The 15,541-nt window shown below is 34.5% G+C and overlaps 3 protein-coding genes across 3 annotated transcripts; 2 read left to right on the forward strand and 1 right to left on the reverse strand.

Annotated features, from left to right (window-relative positions):
* Positions 1-1,831: 1,831 nt before the first annotated feature.
* Positions 1,832-5,635, forward strand: chmp5a (charged multivesicular body protein 5a). Its single transcript, XM_048163139.1, has 8 exons — positions 1,832-2,046; positions 2,161-2,284; positions 3,772-3,799; positions 3,958-4,051; positions 4,354-4,425; positions 4,532-4,640; positions 4,710-4,825; positions 4,942-5,635. Exons 1-8 carry the CDS (start codon positions 1,981-1,983, stop codon positions 4,990-4,992), a joined length of 660 nt encoding a protein of 219 aa, XP_048019096.1. The 5' UTR covers positions 1,832-1,980; the 3' UTR covers positions 4,993-5,635.
* Positions 5,636-7,007: 1,372 nt separating this feature from the next.
* Positions 7,008-10,635, forward strand: bag1 (BCL2 associated athanogene 1). Its single transcript, XM_048163137.1, has 7 exons — positions 7,008-7,151; positions 7,495-7,620; positions 7,824-7,906; positions 7,996-8,109; positions 8,430-8,537; positions 8,735-8,797; positions 9,977-10,635. The coding sequence occupies exons 1-7, from the start codon at positions 7,115-7,117 to the stop codon at positions 10,064-10,066; spliced, it is 621 nt and encodes a 206-aa protein (XP_048019094.1). The 5' UTR covers positions 7,008-7,114; the 3' UTR covers positions 10,067-10,635.
* Positions 10,636-11,786: 1,151 nt separating this feature from the next.
* Positions 11,787-14,861, reverse strand: myl12.2 (myosin, light chain 12, genome duplicate 2). The gene is made up of 4 exons (XM_048163138.1): positions 14,705-14,861; positions 13,926-14,133; positions 12,427-12,588; positions 11,787-12,256 (listed from the first exon to the last, which is right to left on the reverse strand). Exons 2-4 carry the CDS (start codon positions 14,107-14,109, stop codon positions 12,084-12,086), a joined length of 519 nt encoding a protein of 172 aa, XP_048019095.1. The 5' UTR covers positions 14,110-14,133; positions 14,705-14,861; the 3' UTR covers positions 11,787-12,083.
* Between the last annotated feature and the right edge of the window lie 680 nt (positions 14,862-15,541).

The raw sequence follows: 15,541 nt of genomic DNA on the forward strand, positions 1-15,541 counted from the left end.
TTTGCTATCAGTAAGATGATCATTTTTGTTTGAACTAATATAAAACATCAATTGAAGATTATTTAAAGGTATAATTCATTCAAAAAATAAAACAGATTTTAGTTTTCACACCGTTTTCATTGACTTTCTTTCTTTCATGGAACACCAAACGAGATATTTAGCAAAATGTCCATATACAATATACAATTTGATTGACCATTCGGCTAAATTTCTCTTTTTGGAATGATAAATAATGGCAGAATTTACATTTTTAGTGAACTGTAGGCTACCTTAAAGGGTTAGTTCACCCAAAAAATGAAAATTCTGTCATTTATTACTTACCCTCATGTCGTTCCACACCCGTAAGACCTTTGTTAATCTTTGGAACACAAATTAAGATATTTTTGTTGAAATTCGATGGATCCGTGAGGCCTCCATAGGGAGCAATGACATTTCCTCTCTCAAGATCCATAAAGGTACTAAAAACATATTTAAATCAGTTCATGTGAGTACAGTGGTTCAATATTAATATTATAAAGTGACGAGATTATTTTTGGTGCACCAAAAAAACAAAATAACGACTTACATAGTGACGGCCGATTTCAAAACACTGCTTAAGGAAGCTTCGGAGCATAATGAATCTATTGAATCATGATTCGAATCGCGTGTCAAACTGCCAACGGCTGAAATCACGTGACTTTGGTGCTCCGAACAGAAGATTCGATACACTGATTCATAACACTCCGAAGCTTCATGAAGCAGTGTTTTGAAATCTGCCATCACTAAATAAGTCGTTATTTTGTTTTTTTTGGCGCACCAAAAATATTCTCGTCGCTTTATAATATTAATATTGAACCACTGTACTCACATGAACTGATTTAAATATGTTTTTAGTACCTTTATGGATCTTGAGAGAGGAAATGTCATTGCTCCCAATGCTCACTGAGCCATCGGATTTCAACAAAAATAACTTAATTTGTTCTGAAGACGGCATGAGGGTGAGTAATAAATGACAGAATTTTCATTTTTTGGGTGAACTAACCCTTTAAAGGTGCCTTAAATATTTTTCATACAGCTTTGTTCAAACCTTGAAATAAAGGTAGGCTTCTGAGAATAGACCTGTTTTTTTTACAGGCCTGTCAGTACCTTGTCAGATTATGTGCACATTAACACTTTTCAGAGACAGTTCGTTCAGTACTCTGTTAAATCTAGATCTTGGTCTGATGAAGTGTTGGCGTTGCCATGATACACATTATAGGATAAACATAGCGCTTCAAGGCCACTCTGTGCGATTGTGAAACATCTGTTTTGTCAGAACAGCCCTAGAGAATGAACATGTAGGCTACAATTATTAATTTTCTTGGAATCTGTGAGGTGTGAGATTACAAATATATTTTGAGAGTTTAGTGCTAATGAAAATGACCCTCCATCACTTTTTGAATTGAAGTACTGATCTTTCCTGACTGGAATGGTGTCATGTTTACATGATTAGATCATTATGATTATATCAACATGTACTGTAAAACTAAAAAGGTTCCGAATGCAACATTCTGAAATTATTTCACTCACATCCACCATGCAAGATGAATGAATTAATAGATAACTGAAATTGAAAACACTTTAATATTTTTCTTTTAAAAGGTTAACTGTCACGATATAAACAAACGAAAATATTAAATAATTATTTCATTACTAAATGAATATGTCAATCATACTGATAATAGTAGTATATTAGTATATAAATAGTATATTTAAGTTACAATACAATTATTCAAACCTATATTTCCTATATTGGTTCGTTAAAAAAAGGGGGGAAATGAGAAGGAAGAGAAGCACACACAGCAATACATATTAAGAAGCATCGTTACTAAAGCTTTCCCATCCTCCGCCGTGACTTTTATTATGGTGTTTGTTTTCTACTACTAACCGGAACAAGCCCTTTGTGATGGTCAGGATTTTAAATACTTCTACTAAGCCAATAAGAGTAAATACCGTTCAAAAATGAACCGAATTTTCGGTCGGAGCAAACAGACGCCTTCTCCCAACCTTTCTGACTGCATAGGCAATGTAAGTAGGCATGGTTGTGTGGTCTCGCGGAACATCAGTGAAGCATCCTGATTGGTGTTTGCATGTCAGACATGGATGTACTGTGGATGCTGCTGTGTGGTGTTCCCGTTATAGGTGGATACGAGGATCGAGTCAATCGATAAGAAAATAGCGAGAATCGACGCAGAGCTCATGAAGTATAAGGACCAGATGAAAAAGATGAGGGATGGACCCTCAAAAGTGAGCATCAGAATCTCGAGTTGATATAATGTCATACAAACTATCATTCTAACTATACAGGCTACTGCACAGTGGGATCCAAAAGTCTGAGACCACCCAGTTTTGCATTTTTAATACATTTTTGCATTATACATAATATTAGAGGCATAACAACTTTTTATAAATTGAAAAATTAATATTCCTTAGTATTTTCGTCCTCCTTCTGACAGCAGCACTAGCATGTTAATATAGTATTATTAAGGTACTATTAAAGTTTTTAGTATTTTGAATTATATCTATTTTATTTTAGTTAAGATTTTAGTCATTTTGTTGTTTTTAATATTTTTTCATGTTGACATTTTAGCACATTCATTTTATTTCAAGTGAATTTTTTTTATTATTATTATTGTTTTAGATTTAGTTAACTAATAACCCTGATTCAAGCTTCATGAACTCCACAAGTTTGTGTAAAACCTAATGATCATGTTTTCCAGCATAATTTGAGAATGATCCAAAGAGCGTCTTGTACATGAAAACATCTGACCTTTAGGAGTTCACAAGATCACAAATGTACACTGCCCTCCAAAAGTTTGGAAACACCCCTGGCAAAGTGTGTTTCTGGACGATATCAGCATAAATCCTTAGTATTTTTTGGTGCAAATACATTAAAGTAACTTGACATTATCATTTTAGACCAGCGATAATAATTTTCATTTTGATTACATAATAATGGCAATATATACATGTCTAAGTCAGACAAGCCCCTTTGCCAGCTGTGATGCCTGGTTACTGGTTTAAACTTGGCCCAGGTTTGTAAAAGATTTTTGGGTCAGCACATCTTAATAGCTTCAATAAGTGATTGCCAATTAAGTTTAGAATACAACGAACCAATGAGAACCCAGTTTAGGTCAGATAGCTGCTAATGTGGGTATTTTGATTAATCGAAAATTTAAGTTTTTTCTATGTATAAACTGTTTATGTAATAAAATATGTTTTCGTAGTTTGTGTTGTCCCTTATCAGTGCAAAATTATCACAAATTATAAAGTATTGATGCCAATATTGTCCAAAACCCCACTTTTCTAGGGCATTTCCAAACTTTTGGAGGGCAGTGTACTTTATTTAAATTTTCTTAGATGACTTTTTTTTTTTTTTTTTACATAATATTTAAAAAATCCTAAAATTGTGTTTATTCCCTGTTTAAGTTATTGACAGCAGCTAACTACCAGAGGAAGGCCAATACACTTTGAATCCCAGATTTTCAGTGTGGTCGCAGATTTTTGGATCCCACTGTAAAACCTGTGTTTCGGCGTGTTAAATCATTAACGACACGAGCTCTGTAAGCGTGAGATGAAATATAAGTTGTAATATTATTTTTATTTTGTATTAATATCAATCTTGAGTTAATTAACTTTACAGAATACAGTGAAACAGAAGTAATATTAAAACTTTCATATTTAAAAAAAAAATGCATTATTTTTAATAACTAGATATTGATTATATTCAGAACACGTGGTTTGATTAATAAGGATCACGAACAATGAAACAAAAGAGAATGTGAGTTTTACCCTGACTAATAATAATTTACAATGTATGAAATGTATATATTTAAATATCTAGTATTCTGTTTTCAATTCACATTGATAAAGGATGTGATCAAATGTTTTTATAAATTTTTTTTTGTTAAATACTTTTTTTTTCACTGTATTATGCAGGTATGAGGGTCAAAGAGATCAGCTTTCCCAGCAGTCCTTTAATATGGAACAAGCAAACTATACAATCCAGTCACTAAGAGACACCAAAACAACAGTAAAGACTTATTAACTTATTTACTGCTGTCCATATTACCCCCAACACTACTGAATTTTACTGAATACTGAATTTCTTTTATTCATTTATAAAATCCAAGAAATTTGAATTTCTTGCACTTCTTCTTGCATATATTGTATTTTCCTTATAAAATAAATAATTTCATAATGAACTCCCCCCACCACCTTTTTTTTTTTTTTTTTTTACTTGTGTCTATATTAATTTGAGCACTAATTAACTATTTCATTTATATTTATTTATATTCCACAAACCTTTTATGATTTTTGTTAATACTCTTGTAGGTGGAGGCTATGAAGATTGGAGCAAAAGAAATGAAAAAAGCATATAAACAAGTGAAGATGGATCAGATTGAAGTATGCACACTTATTTTGACATTGGCTTTTTTTTAAGGAATGTTTTTGATTCATGATCAGTGGTAAATAATATATACTTTTCATTACCAATGTTTATGACTGATAGGACCTGCAGGATCAACTGGAAGACATGATGGAAGAGGCCAACGAGGTGCAGGAAGCTCTCAGTCGCAGCTATGGCACACCAGAGATCGATGAGGATGAACTGGAAGCAGGTAGTTGTGTGTGTGTGTGTGTGTGTGTGTGTTTGTAGCTTAAAACTTCACTTTTTTTCTCTGTTGCAGAGCTGGATGCTCTGGGAGATGAGTTACTGCTGGATGATGACAGCTCTTACTTAGATGAAGCCTCGTCTGCACCCTCTATTCCTGAAGGAATTCCCACTGACACTAAAACCAATAAGGTGCAGATTGCATTGATAAAATTGTCAATGACAAGATGTACATATTCATTATTTTTTGGTAATATTTGTCTGTGATTTTTTTCAGTACATTCTTTTTGCATTTTTGTATCCCTCAGGATGGTGTTCTGGTTGATGAGTTTGGCCTGCCGCAGATCCCTGCCACATAAGAATCTGTTCTCTGATCAGTGTTTTATTTATATACGATGGAGGAAGTTGTTTGTGCTGGTAAATGATATTGAACATGTTTTGTTGTACTCATTGCCCAGTCTAGCACTTGGTATTGTAACTAACTGTTTTTCTTACATGTTTAACTTGATCACATGAAGCATAATTTTTACATTTTAATTAGAAATTGGTCATGTAAACATGTTAGCCTCATTGCCAATGGGCCACGTTCACACAGCAACAGAATACGGTTGTCAGTCCAGTCCTTAATACTGTTACGTTCACACACAGTACAGTTATTTATGGGAGTGACAACAGCATTCTATAACTGAACTCACACCCGTAAATTTTCAGGACTCAGAACCGCATTCTCAGAAAATTTGCGCAGTGTGAACGGAACCGGACTGGACAACTAGTTGTCCGTAAAGTCATACAGTGCGTGAGAGCTGCTATACTAAGGGGATTCACTTTCGGTAACTTACAGTGACAAAGATATGAGCTGTGTGGATGAACTTACGGCTTAATTGACCCTTCGCAAAGACCCGCCCCCCTTAGTTACTGTTGCTTTGTCCGACAAGCAATGGCACTGCCACGCCACACAGAGTGAAAAATACATCACGGAGCAACTGACAACACGTCGACAGACATGACAGTGCAGGTTACTTATGATATTAAAATCCCAGCTTTCAAACTGTAATTTTTAAAGAAAGTCGAACAATAAAAATCGTTTTGTGGCTCTTTAATGTGTCATGACAGATTGCTGTAGCTCCTCGGCTCATCTCTTCTTACTAGTTAATTTATAGCATCAAATAAACATGAATGAACATCAGAAGGAATGTTGTTTCAAACACGGAAAGGCGTCATTACACACCATTTTTCAAGTTCAAGTCCACCGAGGTTAATCTTTTAACTCCTGACTGCTTTGTCAGGCAAAATGGCGGATTCGGCGTTATGATTGGTTAGATCGCCTGTCAATCAAACTCCCGGCGAAAATCAGTTGGACTCTGTCTTGTCAAAAGTGATAAGACTTTTCAGTTTTATGGACGTCACCATCTTTGATATTACTTTGGTCACTGTTGCTATGGTTAGTAAGAGAATACGGGCTTGACTTTGGCCGTATTTGTGACGCTGGTGTAAGTTGCTGTGTGAACAGGTGATTTCAAAACTCACACCAGTAAGTAAATGTGCTTGTCAATCCCAAAAACTGACAGTGAGAACGTAGCCAATGAGATTCCAGTTTTTAGAAATTCAAATAAGATATCTTGCATATACCTTTAATCTGAATTTTAGGTCACCTACTATGAATTTCCATTGTTACCTGAACATACCTTTATATCAATGCATGTCCTAACCAAAGTAATTCTTCTGGATGATATGAGATCCCAACAGTTACAAAAGTCTACTCAAGCTAGCAAATTACAAACATTAAAACATCCCACTCTTGTGTGTTGTTAATGACTATAAACCCATAATATTTCATGATATAGCAATTTCTAATTTTAATAATATTTTTTACAGTTAATATTAATGTCTATGCCCTTGCTTCACAGTGCTCTGAAGCTTGCTGACATGTTGACAGAATTATCATTGACACTGATCAAGTATTTCAAGTCCATAGTTTTGGGTTGCATGAATGAAGAACCTGCCTGGAAGAAGCAATGTAAAGAAAGCCATCAACTGCTCTGAATATTGCTTGCCTTAAATTATTGAAATGTTTTCTTGATAATAAAGTTCATTAACGGATATACATCTGGAGTCTCTAGAGTTGCAATAAATGGTGGTATTTGAAAACTTGTTGAGCTATTTATTTGGAAATAACACATTTCAGAAGAAGGACAGGTTGTTTCTATTAAATGCCACAAGAACAAGTACATAGTCTCATAAAAAAAAATCAGTTACATAAATTTGATTCACAAATGCGTATGGTATTTTCCTAATAAAATAAATCATTGCATAATGTATTGTTTTTTTTTACATTCCAAAATTTCATCCTGTAAATAAAAAACACGAATGTCAAGCACACCCCTGATTTCCTAGGGGGCGTGACGCATGCACACGCGTCACTTCCGGTTGCATAATGTACACACTCTAAAGTTGTGAAGCGTTAGCTAACAGTGTGCCGATATGGCGGAGAATACCTTGACAGTGACAGTTGCTTATGGTAAAGATAACTAACCACTTTCATATTTCAAAACATTAAGATATATCAAAAATAAATGTAGTCGCTATTTTATTGAGGTTAGCTTACACGGTTCGACAGTGTTAAAGCTAGCTACATGTAAATGATCTGAACATCACTCTAAACCTCAGACGTTTTTCCACAAATAGTTACTTATCGAGGCTATGCATTTATATTTTGAGTTTTCAAGTCAATTGTAATATGTTAGTTGAGTGGTGAATGTCAGTGCTTGATTTGCAGATACAGTACCACCAGTTAGCTTTGAATCATTTTGAGTATTAAACCTGTCATCTTCTGCCTGCGATAATGACTGTTCTTGTCTCAGGCACGACCAAACACAACATCACTTTAACAGCACAAGATGGACATGAACCGCTGTTAAAGGATTTGTGTGATGCTCTGACAGAAGCCACAGGCGTACCTGCACCATCCCAGAAAGTCATATTTAAAGGTAAAACAGCATATAGCTACTCTGCTGTAGGCACGTGTGTTTCTCAGCTTCCTGTGTTATATTACTCAACTGTAAATGGTCTGTGTTTTGGGTATAAACTACAGTAATTGTAGATTAATGATAAAAGCATAATTAATCTGTGTTATTGCATCAGTAACAGTGTATTGCTGTTGCAAGAATACAATTGTAACCTCTGACTGTAGGGAAATCATTGAAGGAGATGGATGAGCCTCTGTCTGGCTTTGGAGTAAAGCAGGGTTGTAAAATGATGATGATTGGAAAGAGGGTAAGATGTATAATGCCTTGTTCATTCATTCATAAAGATACATCTCTAATAATTATTTCTGAGTCTGACAAGCTGCTTTATTTTTACAGAACAGTCCTGAGGAGGAAGCTGAACTTAAAAAGCTCAAAGACATCGAAAAGTCAGTGGAACAAACTGCCAAGAAGCTTGAGAAGGTGGATGGTGAACTCACAGGACTGAAGAATGTATGTGTGACATGTTTTTTCTCTTCTTTTTTTTTATTTTTATAAAATGTCCTTAGGTGCATCCCAATTCACATACTTATGGCACTATTCTCTGCCGTTTTATAGTATAAATAGTGCGAGTTGTGCGTTCGCTTCACACTGAAAATTACAGATTCTGATGATGGATGACAAAATAACCTTATAAAATTCATACACTAGACAGTGCATAGTGTATAGTATGTCATTTGGGACACTTATTTTTCTTCTTGAACGCTGTACCTGTTATACGAGGCTAAGTAATATAGCCATTCTCATAATTTAATTCATGTAATGATTTTCAGGGTTTTCTTGCAAAGGAGTTGCAAGCTGAGGCTCTTAATAAACTGGACCACAGAGTGAAAATTGCCTCTGAGCAGTTCATGAAGATCCTTGAGGAAATAGATGCACTGGTAATTGTTTTTTGTTTGTGGCATGAAAGGAAAATTCACCCTATGAATTTTGTAAATTCATGTTATTGATCTTATTGTTAACAATTCATTCATTTCAGTTTCTTTTTTTTAATTTTACCTCATAAATTTTAATCAAAATATCATAAGTCAATCTATTTGTGCACTTTTGTATTGATAAACTCTAGCATTATTCACAGAGCTTGCCTGAGACTTTTAATGACTGCAGAATGAAAAAAAAGGGACTTGTGAAAACCGTTCAGGTAGGATTATGATTTATTTAAGGGTTAGTTCACTCAAAAATGAAATTTCTGTCATTAATTACTCACCCTCATGTCGTTCCAAACCCGTAAGACCTTCGTTCATCTTCGGAACACAAATTAAGATATTTTGATGAAATCCGAAAGGCTTTTTATCCTCCATTGAAAGCAACGAAATTACCACATTCAATGTCCAGAAAAGTAATTGTTAAAATAGTCAACGTGACCACAGTGGTTCAACCTTAATGTTATGAAGCGACGAGAATACTTTTTGTACACAAAACAAAATTAACAATTTTATTCAACAAATTTGGTCTCTTCTGCTACACTATTTTTGTTGCAGCTTCCAGGTTCTGCGTCTGAACAGCGGCTCAGTATTGGCCGACGCTGTTCACGTGAGCAGCATGAAGCATGCGTGTGATGCTGGTGCAGGAGCCGGCCAATAATGAGCTGACGTTCGGACCTAAACACTGAAAAACAGTACTGTGCCAACTGCTTAACAGACTGACAAACTGTTGAATAAAGTCGTTATTTTTGTTTTGTTTTTGCGCACAAAAAGTATTCTCATTGCTTCATAACATTAAGGTACATGGACACATTGTCACATGGACTATTTTAAAAATGTCTTTACTACCTTTCTGGACCTTGAATGTAGTGATTTTGTTGCTTTCAATGGAGGATAAAAATAAAATTAATTAATTAATTAATTAATTAATTAATTCCTTACATTTATATAGCGCTTTTCTGGGCACTCAAAGCGCTTTTACATATTGAAGGGGGAATCTCCTCAACCACCACCAATGTGCAGCATCCACCTGGATGATGCGACGGCAGCCATATTGCGCCAGAACGCCCACCACACACCAGCTTATTGGTGGAGAGGAGACAGAGTGATGAAGCCAATCAGTGTATGGGGATGATTAGGAGGCCATGATGGACAGAGGCCAATGGGCAAATAAAAGATTTCTGATTTCATCTAAATTTCTTAATTTGTGTTCTGAAGATGAATGAAGGTTTTACGGGTGTGGAACGTCATGAGGGTGAATAATTAATGAGAGAAATTTCATTTTTGGGTGAACTTACCTTTTAATATTGGGTTTTAATTAAATACTTTAGACTTTAACAATCCCATGACCATTATTTGATTTCAGATCTTGTTCTCTTTATTTTCCTTGTGCTTAGGGGTTCCTAGCTCAGTGTGACAAAATTGAAGCTGGGATATCAGATCACTTGGCCAAGATTCAGACAAAAAACTTAGCCTTAGCAGAGTGATCGTGAATGAAGACTCCTGACATCAGTAGTTACTGGTGCTGCTCTGTGAGCAACTGAAGAACCTCACTGAGAGCTTTGGCACTGAAGGTGGTCCTGAAGTTCCTACACCCCATGACCTACACATGCACCTGTCATACGGAGAACGGGCGGCATTTGATTACTTATGAGTTTATATTTTTCATGATAAGTGTTGAATGGGACTGAAGAGTTTTGACCATCTGGACCGTTCCCTTTTAACTTTGTTACCTAGCCTAAGTTTGACAGATGTTGGATTCATAGTCTTTTTTTGGTCAAAGAGAAAAAAAATAATGGTGCTGGAAGAATGTCTTTAGGACCCAATTAAATGATCTAATTGATAAATTAAATCAACATTGTGCAGTAAAACGTTTGGATATAAAAATGTGAAATTGTTCAAAGCAAAGGATTGTAGCTTGATAGTCCTTGTTGTGTTTTTTTTTTTCATAATTAAATCTCAGGGTGCTTCAAACCACTGGTGGTTGTCTCCATCGATTTATGTCTCCAATGTTGTTGTGAAGTTATTTAGAGAAATTAAACATTTGAAAACAGCCTTTGTCTTGTCTTAGTAACCTTCTTCATTGGCAGTTTGTTTTATTCTGAACAATCCTAAATTTACTAGATTTCAATAATATCCTCTGAAGAAACTGACTTTTTTTTGTGCGTTTTTTTAAATGTCATTACATTTTTTGGAGCATAAAAAACAAATGGAGATTTTAGATATTCCATGCTTTGTCCTCTGTAGAGGACACCAGGTCTTAATTATTAAGGAAATAAAATTGCATAAGACATGTATAGGCAAAAACAATGTTTTTTTTTCTTTTCCATTTACTAATCAATTTTTTAGTGTTCAGGCTATTTTTAGCCAAACATTGTATAAAAGTGATTCTCCACTATGCTATGAATGATAATAACAGGATGATTTGATATACTATTAATTAGTTGTGCAAATATGTGGCCATAAATAGGTAGTCCCATTCTATACATTGTATCTAATTTGCATATTAATGTGTTCTTAGAGCAACATATAACGAAAAAAAAAAAGTGTAATGGAGTAATAACTTGGCAACATTTTCATAAGAAGATCTCATACTTCTTAGGAATATTGATATATCATTTGTTTCCCTATTTACTTGTTGTGCCTCCCCAAAATGCCTGATAAACATGCTTTATGATGTCCTCTACAGTGGACACGTATGAAATCGATGCCCTGTTTCATAACGGAAAGTCGTATTCTGATTTTAAATCCCGTAAGGTTTTCATGAGATGTTTATTTACGACAAACAGTTTGAAAATTAGTCAGATTTTAATGAGAATTACAAAATGTTATATTTCCATTTGGGTGCTAAATTTGATCATTCAGTCAATGCCAGTCATTTTTAAAGACCAAAAAGAGAGAGTTGTCATGGTGAAACGTCCAAACATTTGGTATTTCTCTTTACAGGACATCCAGACTTAAAACTGTGACATGTATGGTATCAGAGAAATTTTATAAAATATGTCCTCTACAGAGGAAAAATTTCTATGCCTGGGTTTCAAGGAGGATTATATAAATCCCAATACCTTGTTTTCAACAATTGAATGTTGGGAGAAAATCCAAACTGACTTTGTTTATAAAACATTCCTCGTTCTGTAATGAAAATTTGATGACTTACCTTACATCAAATTGTTTATTACAAAGTATAAATATCCAGCAACTCCAGGCAACATTGAATAATTCCAGAATTTATTTCTCAACATTTACATATCAGAACAGCGTTCATTCAGTTTGAGGTTTACCACAGATTACATGTCTTTATGTATTTCATAGTTATATACAAGTCTACTTACTTAGACTGTTTACGAGAAGGTCCAGTACAGTCAAATGATCTCACCTCGCTGATGAATGTATCCCTTTGCACTAGCCCATGTGGGGATGAATGTGGGGGAAAAGGAGACAATTAAACATGAGTGTAGTATTACAGTGTAGTTTTCATTAGTTTCAGTAGTGCTCGGCCTCATCCTAATCATCCTTGTCTTTAGCGCCGTGCTTCAGAATGCGTGTGAATTCCACATAATTGAAGTTTCCTTTCTTGTCGATAGGGGCCTCTCTAAACAGCTCGTCTACTTCTTCATCTGTGAACCTGTCTCCCATAGTGGTCAAGAGTTCCCTCAGATAGTCCTCCTGAATAAAACCTAGGACAAATGAGGCAAATAGGTTAACAAATGTATATCAAATGCAGTATACTGTATATGTTCTACTTATTTTGGCGATTCTGACTAATTATACGGATGACCAATGTCAATTTTATTATACGTAATAAATACTTATTTATACTTTATTATACTTAATTTATCATACTTACCCGTCCCCTCCTCATCAAAACAAGCAAAGGCGTTTTTGATGACATCCTCAGGGTCTGTTCCATTAAGTTTCTCTCCAAACATTGTGAGGAACATGGTGAAGTTAATGGGACCAGGGGCTTCATTCATCATCGCCTCTAGGTATTCATCTGTGGGGTTCTTACCTGCCAATGAAATAACTTGTCAGTCAAAACCAGATTGTATTGGATTAAATGTAGATTTTAAAGGGTTAGTTCACTCAAAAATGAAATTTCTGTCATTCTCACCCTCATGTTGTTCCAAACCCGCAAGACCTTCGTTCATCTTCGGAACATAAATGAAGATATTTTTGATGAAATCCAAGATGTTTTTATCTCCCATAGAAAGCAACGAAATTACCACATTCAAGGTCCAGAAAAGTAGTAAAGACATTGTTAAAATAGTCTGACTACAGTGGTTCAACTTTAATGTTACAAAGCGATGAGAATAATTTTTGTGTACAAAAACAAAACAAAAATAATGACTTTATTTAACAATATCTTGTTAGCTCTACAATGTGTCTTCAATGCAAACTGCACAGTAGAATGACAGGATAGAGAGGAAATCGTTGAATAATTATTTTTGTTTTGTTTTTGTGCACAAAAATTATTCTTGTCGCTTCATAACATTAAGGTTGAACCACTGTAGTCACATGGACTATTTTAACGATGTCTTTACTACTTTTCTGGACCTTGAATGTGGTAATTTCGTTGCTTTCTATGGGAGATAAAAAAACCTACTGCATTTCATCAAAAATATCTTAATTTATGTTCTGAAGGTCTTTCGGGTTTGGAACGACAGGTTGAGTAATTAATGACAGAAATTTATTTTTTGGGTGAACTAACCCTTTAAGTTTTGTAGCATTTAAAAAGTATTTTAATTTTTTTTTTATTTCAATCTTTATCTCAAAATGGGCAATTCTTATTTTTTATGGAATATTGCAGTGTTTATTATTAATGATTTACCCATGAACCATGTGTTCACTGGCATGTTACATGACAACTTTAATTGTTTTAATTGATTTTTTAAAATATACATTTATGTTTTTACCTCTTTCAATGTATTCTGCTTGGGTGTTTTGTGTTTAAAACTGACAATGCTGGTTTATTTAAAGAGGTTTTTTTTTTAATTTTATTATGACTTAGTGTTGTTAACCCTTTCAGAACTCTATGAATACCATATGTAGAGATATATGACCAGAAAAATATGAAACTCAGTTTATGCTAATATTTTATAGCGTCTATTACAACAATAATTGATCTGGATAATAGCATCCAGAGAATTACAGATAATTATTACTGAAATCCCATATAGCAGTTCTGAAGCAGTATGCAGTATATTTTTAGCTGGCATCAAATGACATATAAACATAAAAGTGAAAAGGGTGTGGGAAATGAATGTCCATAGGAATGAAAACGGGGTCATTAAGAGTTAAGGGTAGAAGATTAAAACTTTTCCTTTACCAACACTACTTTGTCCTTACCTAACGAGGCCAACATATCATGCAGATCCTCCTTATCAATGAAGCCATCACGGTTCTGATCGATCATGTTGAAAGCTTCCTTGAATTCCTGGATCTGTGACTGGTCGAACATGGCAAACACATTTGACGTGGCCCGCTGGGGGCGCTTTTTGGTGGTTTTTCCCTTTGCCCTTTTGCTAGACATTTTGACAGTTCTGTGATATTAAAACTGAAATAAAAGAGACATTTTGCAGGTTAACGTTAGTCCTGAACGTTGGTCAAAAACACTTAAAGTTCATAAGAGTAACGTTGAGCTATTCAGATGAACGACGTAAACCACAGCAATGACTTTTACTTTATTTAAAACAACTTACTTTGAAGACGAACAGATTATTGTTTAGGCCTATAGAAGACTAGTTATGACTTTGTTTGGCGAACTACGTTAATATTAGCTGATCAGCCCACTGGCTAACTACTTGTCAACAACTTAGCACTTAAATTCTTTAAAGCTTACGTTATGTTTATTTTGATACATAATTTCAGTTCGTTCGTCCACATTTAAACATAGTAACTTTGTAAGAGCGCCAATAAGAAAGCTTGATATGTTGACGGGAAGCAGCATAACACATAATTACTAATAAGCTAGCTAGCAACGGAGCTGGCTTTATTGTACTCAGTAACGTTAGTCTGTGTCGAGTGTAATATAAATTATAAAACTATAACGTCAGATTTCACACATAAAAATATCTTCAACTAGTTTGGAGATACTGGTGCCGTAAATTTAGTAAAATTAGACGTACCTATTCCGGTAAAAAAAGGCAGAACACCTAAACAACGGCTGCCACGCTGAAGCCCCACAACAGCACCCCTCTTTAGATAAGTGTAATGGGAGAGTCCCATCGACATATCATTACATCACCGACTGGAATAGCCCATGAGTTATTCTGCAGGGGTGGGTTCAAATGATCAAATAGGAAGAGTGCCAAACTGACTTCCAAAATAATAGGTGAATTGTTACAGTAAGGTGTTTATGGTCTTTATGGTTTCTATATATTAGCTACATGTCATATTTAGTTTAAATAAATTAGTTTAGTTAAATTACAAAAAACAAAAAAAGATTTAAGCTGGTAACGTTCCGGTATTTTTTTTTTTTTTTTACACAAGCATTATGTTACATAGAGCTAATTTAAAAACATTAAAATTATATATAAAAATAGCCTCTAGAAAAAAAGCCTCTAAAAATAGTTTTTATATTATATTTATTTTTATTTTATTTTAATATGACAGCAGTGTTCAGTACCTGAAAGGGACAGCATTCCAAATGGCGTACAAACGTATCTAAAATAATAATTACCTTAATATCTTAGATATGATTTATACAACAGTTTAGATCCCCTAATTTGACTCATTTACGAGAGAACTAACCAAATGTGTTAAAAATGGTTCTTTAACGAAAATTAACCTATTGTTTCATGTTTTTAAAAAGCAATATCACACTTAAGCGCTTCTGTTCTACTGAATAGTGCTGATTATGTGCGGCGCGAGGCCTACGGCATGAGTGTTTTTTATTAAAATATCGTTACGTTGCTTTTGTTGTGTTTATAAATTGAATTACGCGCGTTCTCAGAGTTCATGTT

This window comes from Megalobrama amblycephala, linkage group LG17 (genome assembly GCF_018812025.1).
Source record: "Megalobrama amblycephala isolate DHTTF-2021 linkage group LG17, ASM1881202v1, whole genome shotgun sequence".
Classification (NCBI taxonomy): domain Eukaryota; kingdom Metazoa; phylum Chordata; class Actinopteri; order Cypriniformes; family Xenocyprididae; genus Megalobrama; species Megalobrama amblycephala.

Bases quoted from the DNA above. Each gene is read 5' to 3' on its own strand.
- chmp5a (XM_048163139.1), top strand. From the start codon at position 1,981: ATGAACCGAATTTTCGGTCGGAGCAAACAGACGCCTTCTCCCAACCTT. The intron at 3,800-3,957 runs GTGAGTTTTACC...TGTATTATGCAG, and splicing joins ACAATGAAACAAAAGAGAAT to GTATGAGGGTCAAAGAGATC. The intron at 4,426-4,531 runs GTATGCACACTT...TATGACTGATAG, and splicing joins TGAAGATGGATCAGATTGAA to GACCTGCAGGATCAACTGGA.
- myl12.2 (XM_048163138.1), bottom strand. From the start codon at position 14,109: ATGTCTAGCAAAAGGGCAAAGGGAAAAACCACCAAAAAGCGCCCCCAG. The intron at 12,589-13,925 runs GTAAGGACAAAG...TTTCATTGGCAG, and splicing joins TGATATGTTGGCCTCGTTAG to GTAAGAACCCCACAGATGAA. The intron at 12,257-12,426 runs GTAAGTATGATA...CATTTGTCCTAG, and splicing joins TTTTGATGAGGAGGGGACGG to GTTTTATTCAGGAGGACTAT.
- bag1 (XM_048163137.1), top strand. From the start codon at position 7,115: ATGGCGGAGAATACCTTGACAGTGACAGTTGCTTATG. The intron at 7,152-7,494 runs GTAAAGATAACT...TTCTTGTCTCAG, and splicing joins GACAGTGACAGTTGCTTATG to GCACGACCAAACACAACATC. The intron at 7,621-7,823 runs GTAAAACAGCAT...CTCTGACTGTAG, and splicing joins CCAGAAAGTCATATTTAAAG to GGAAATCATTGAAGGAGATG.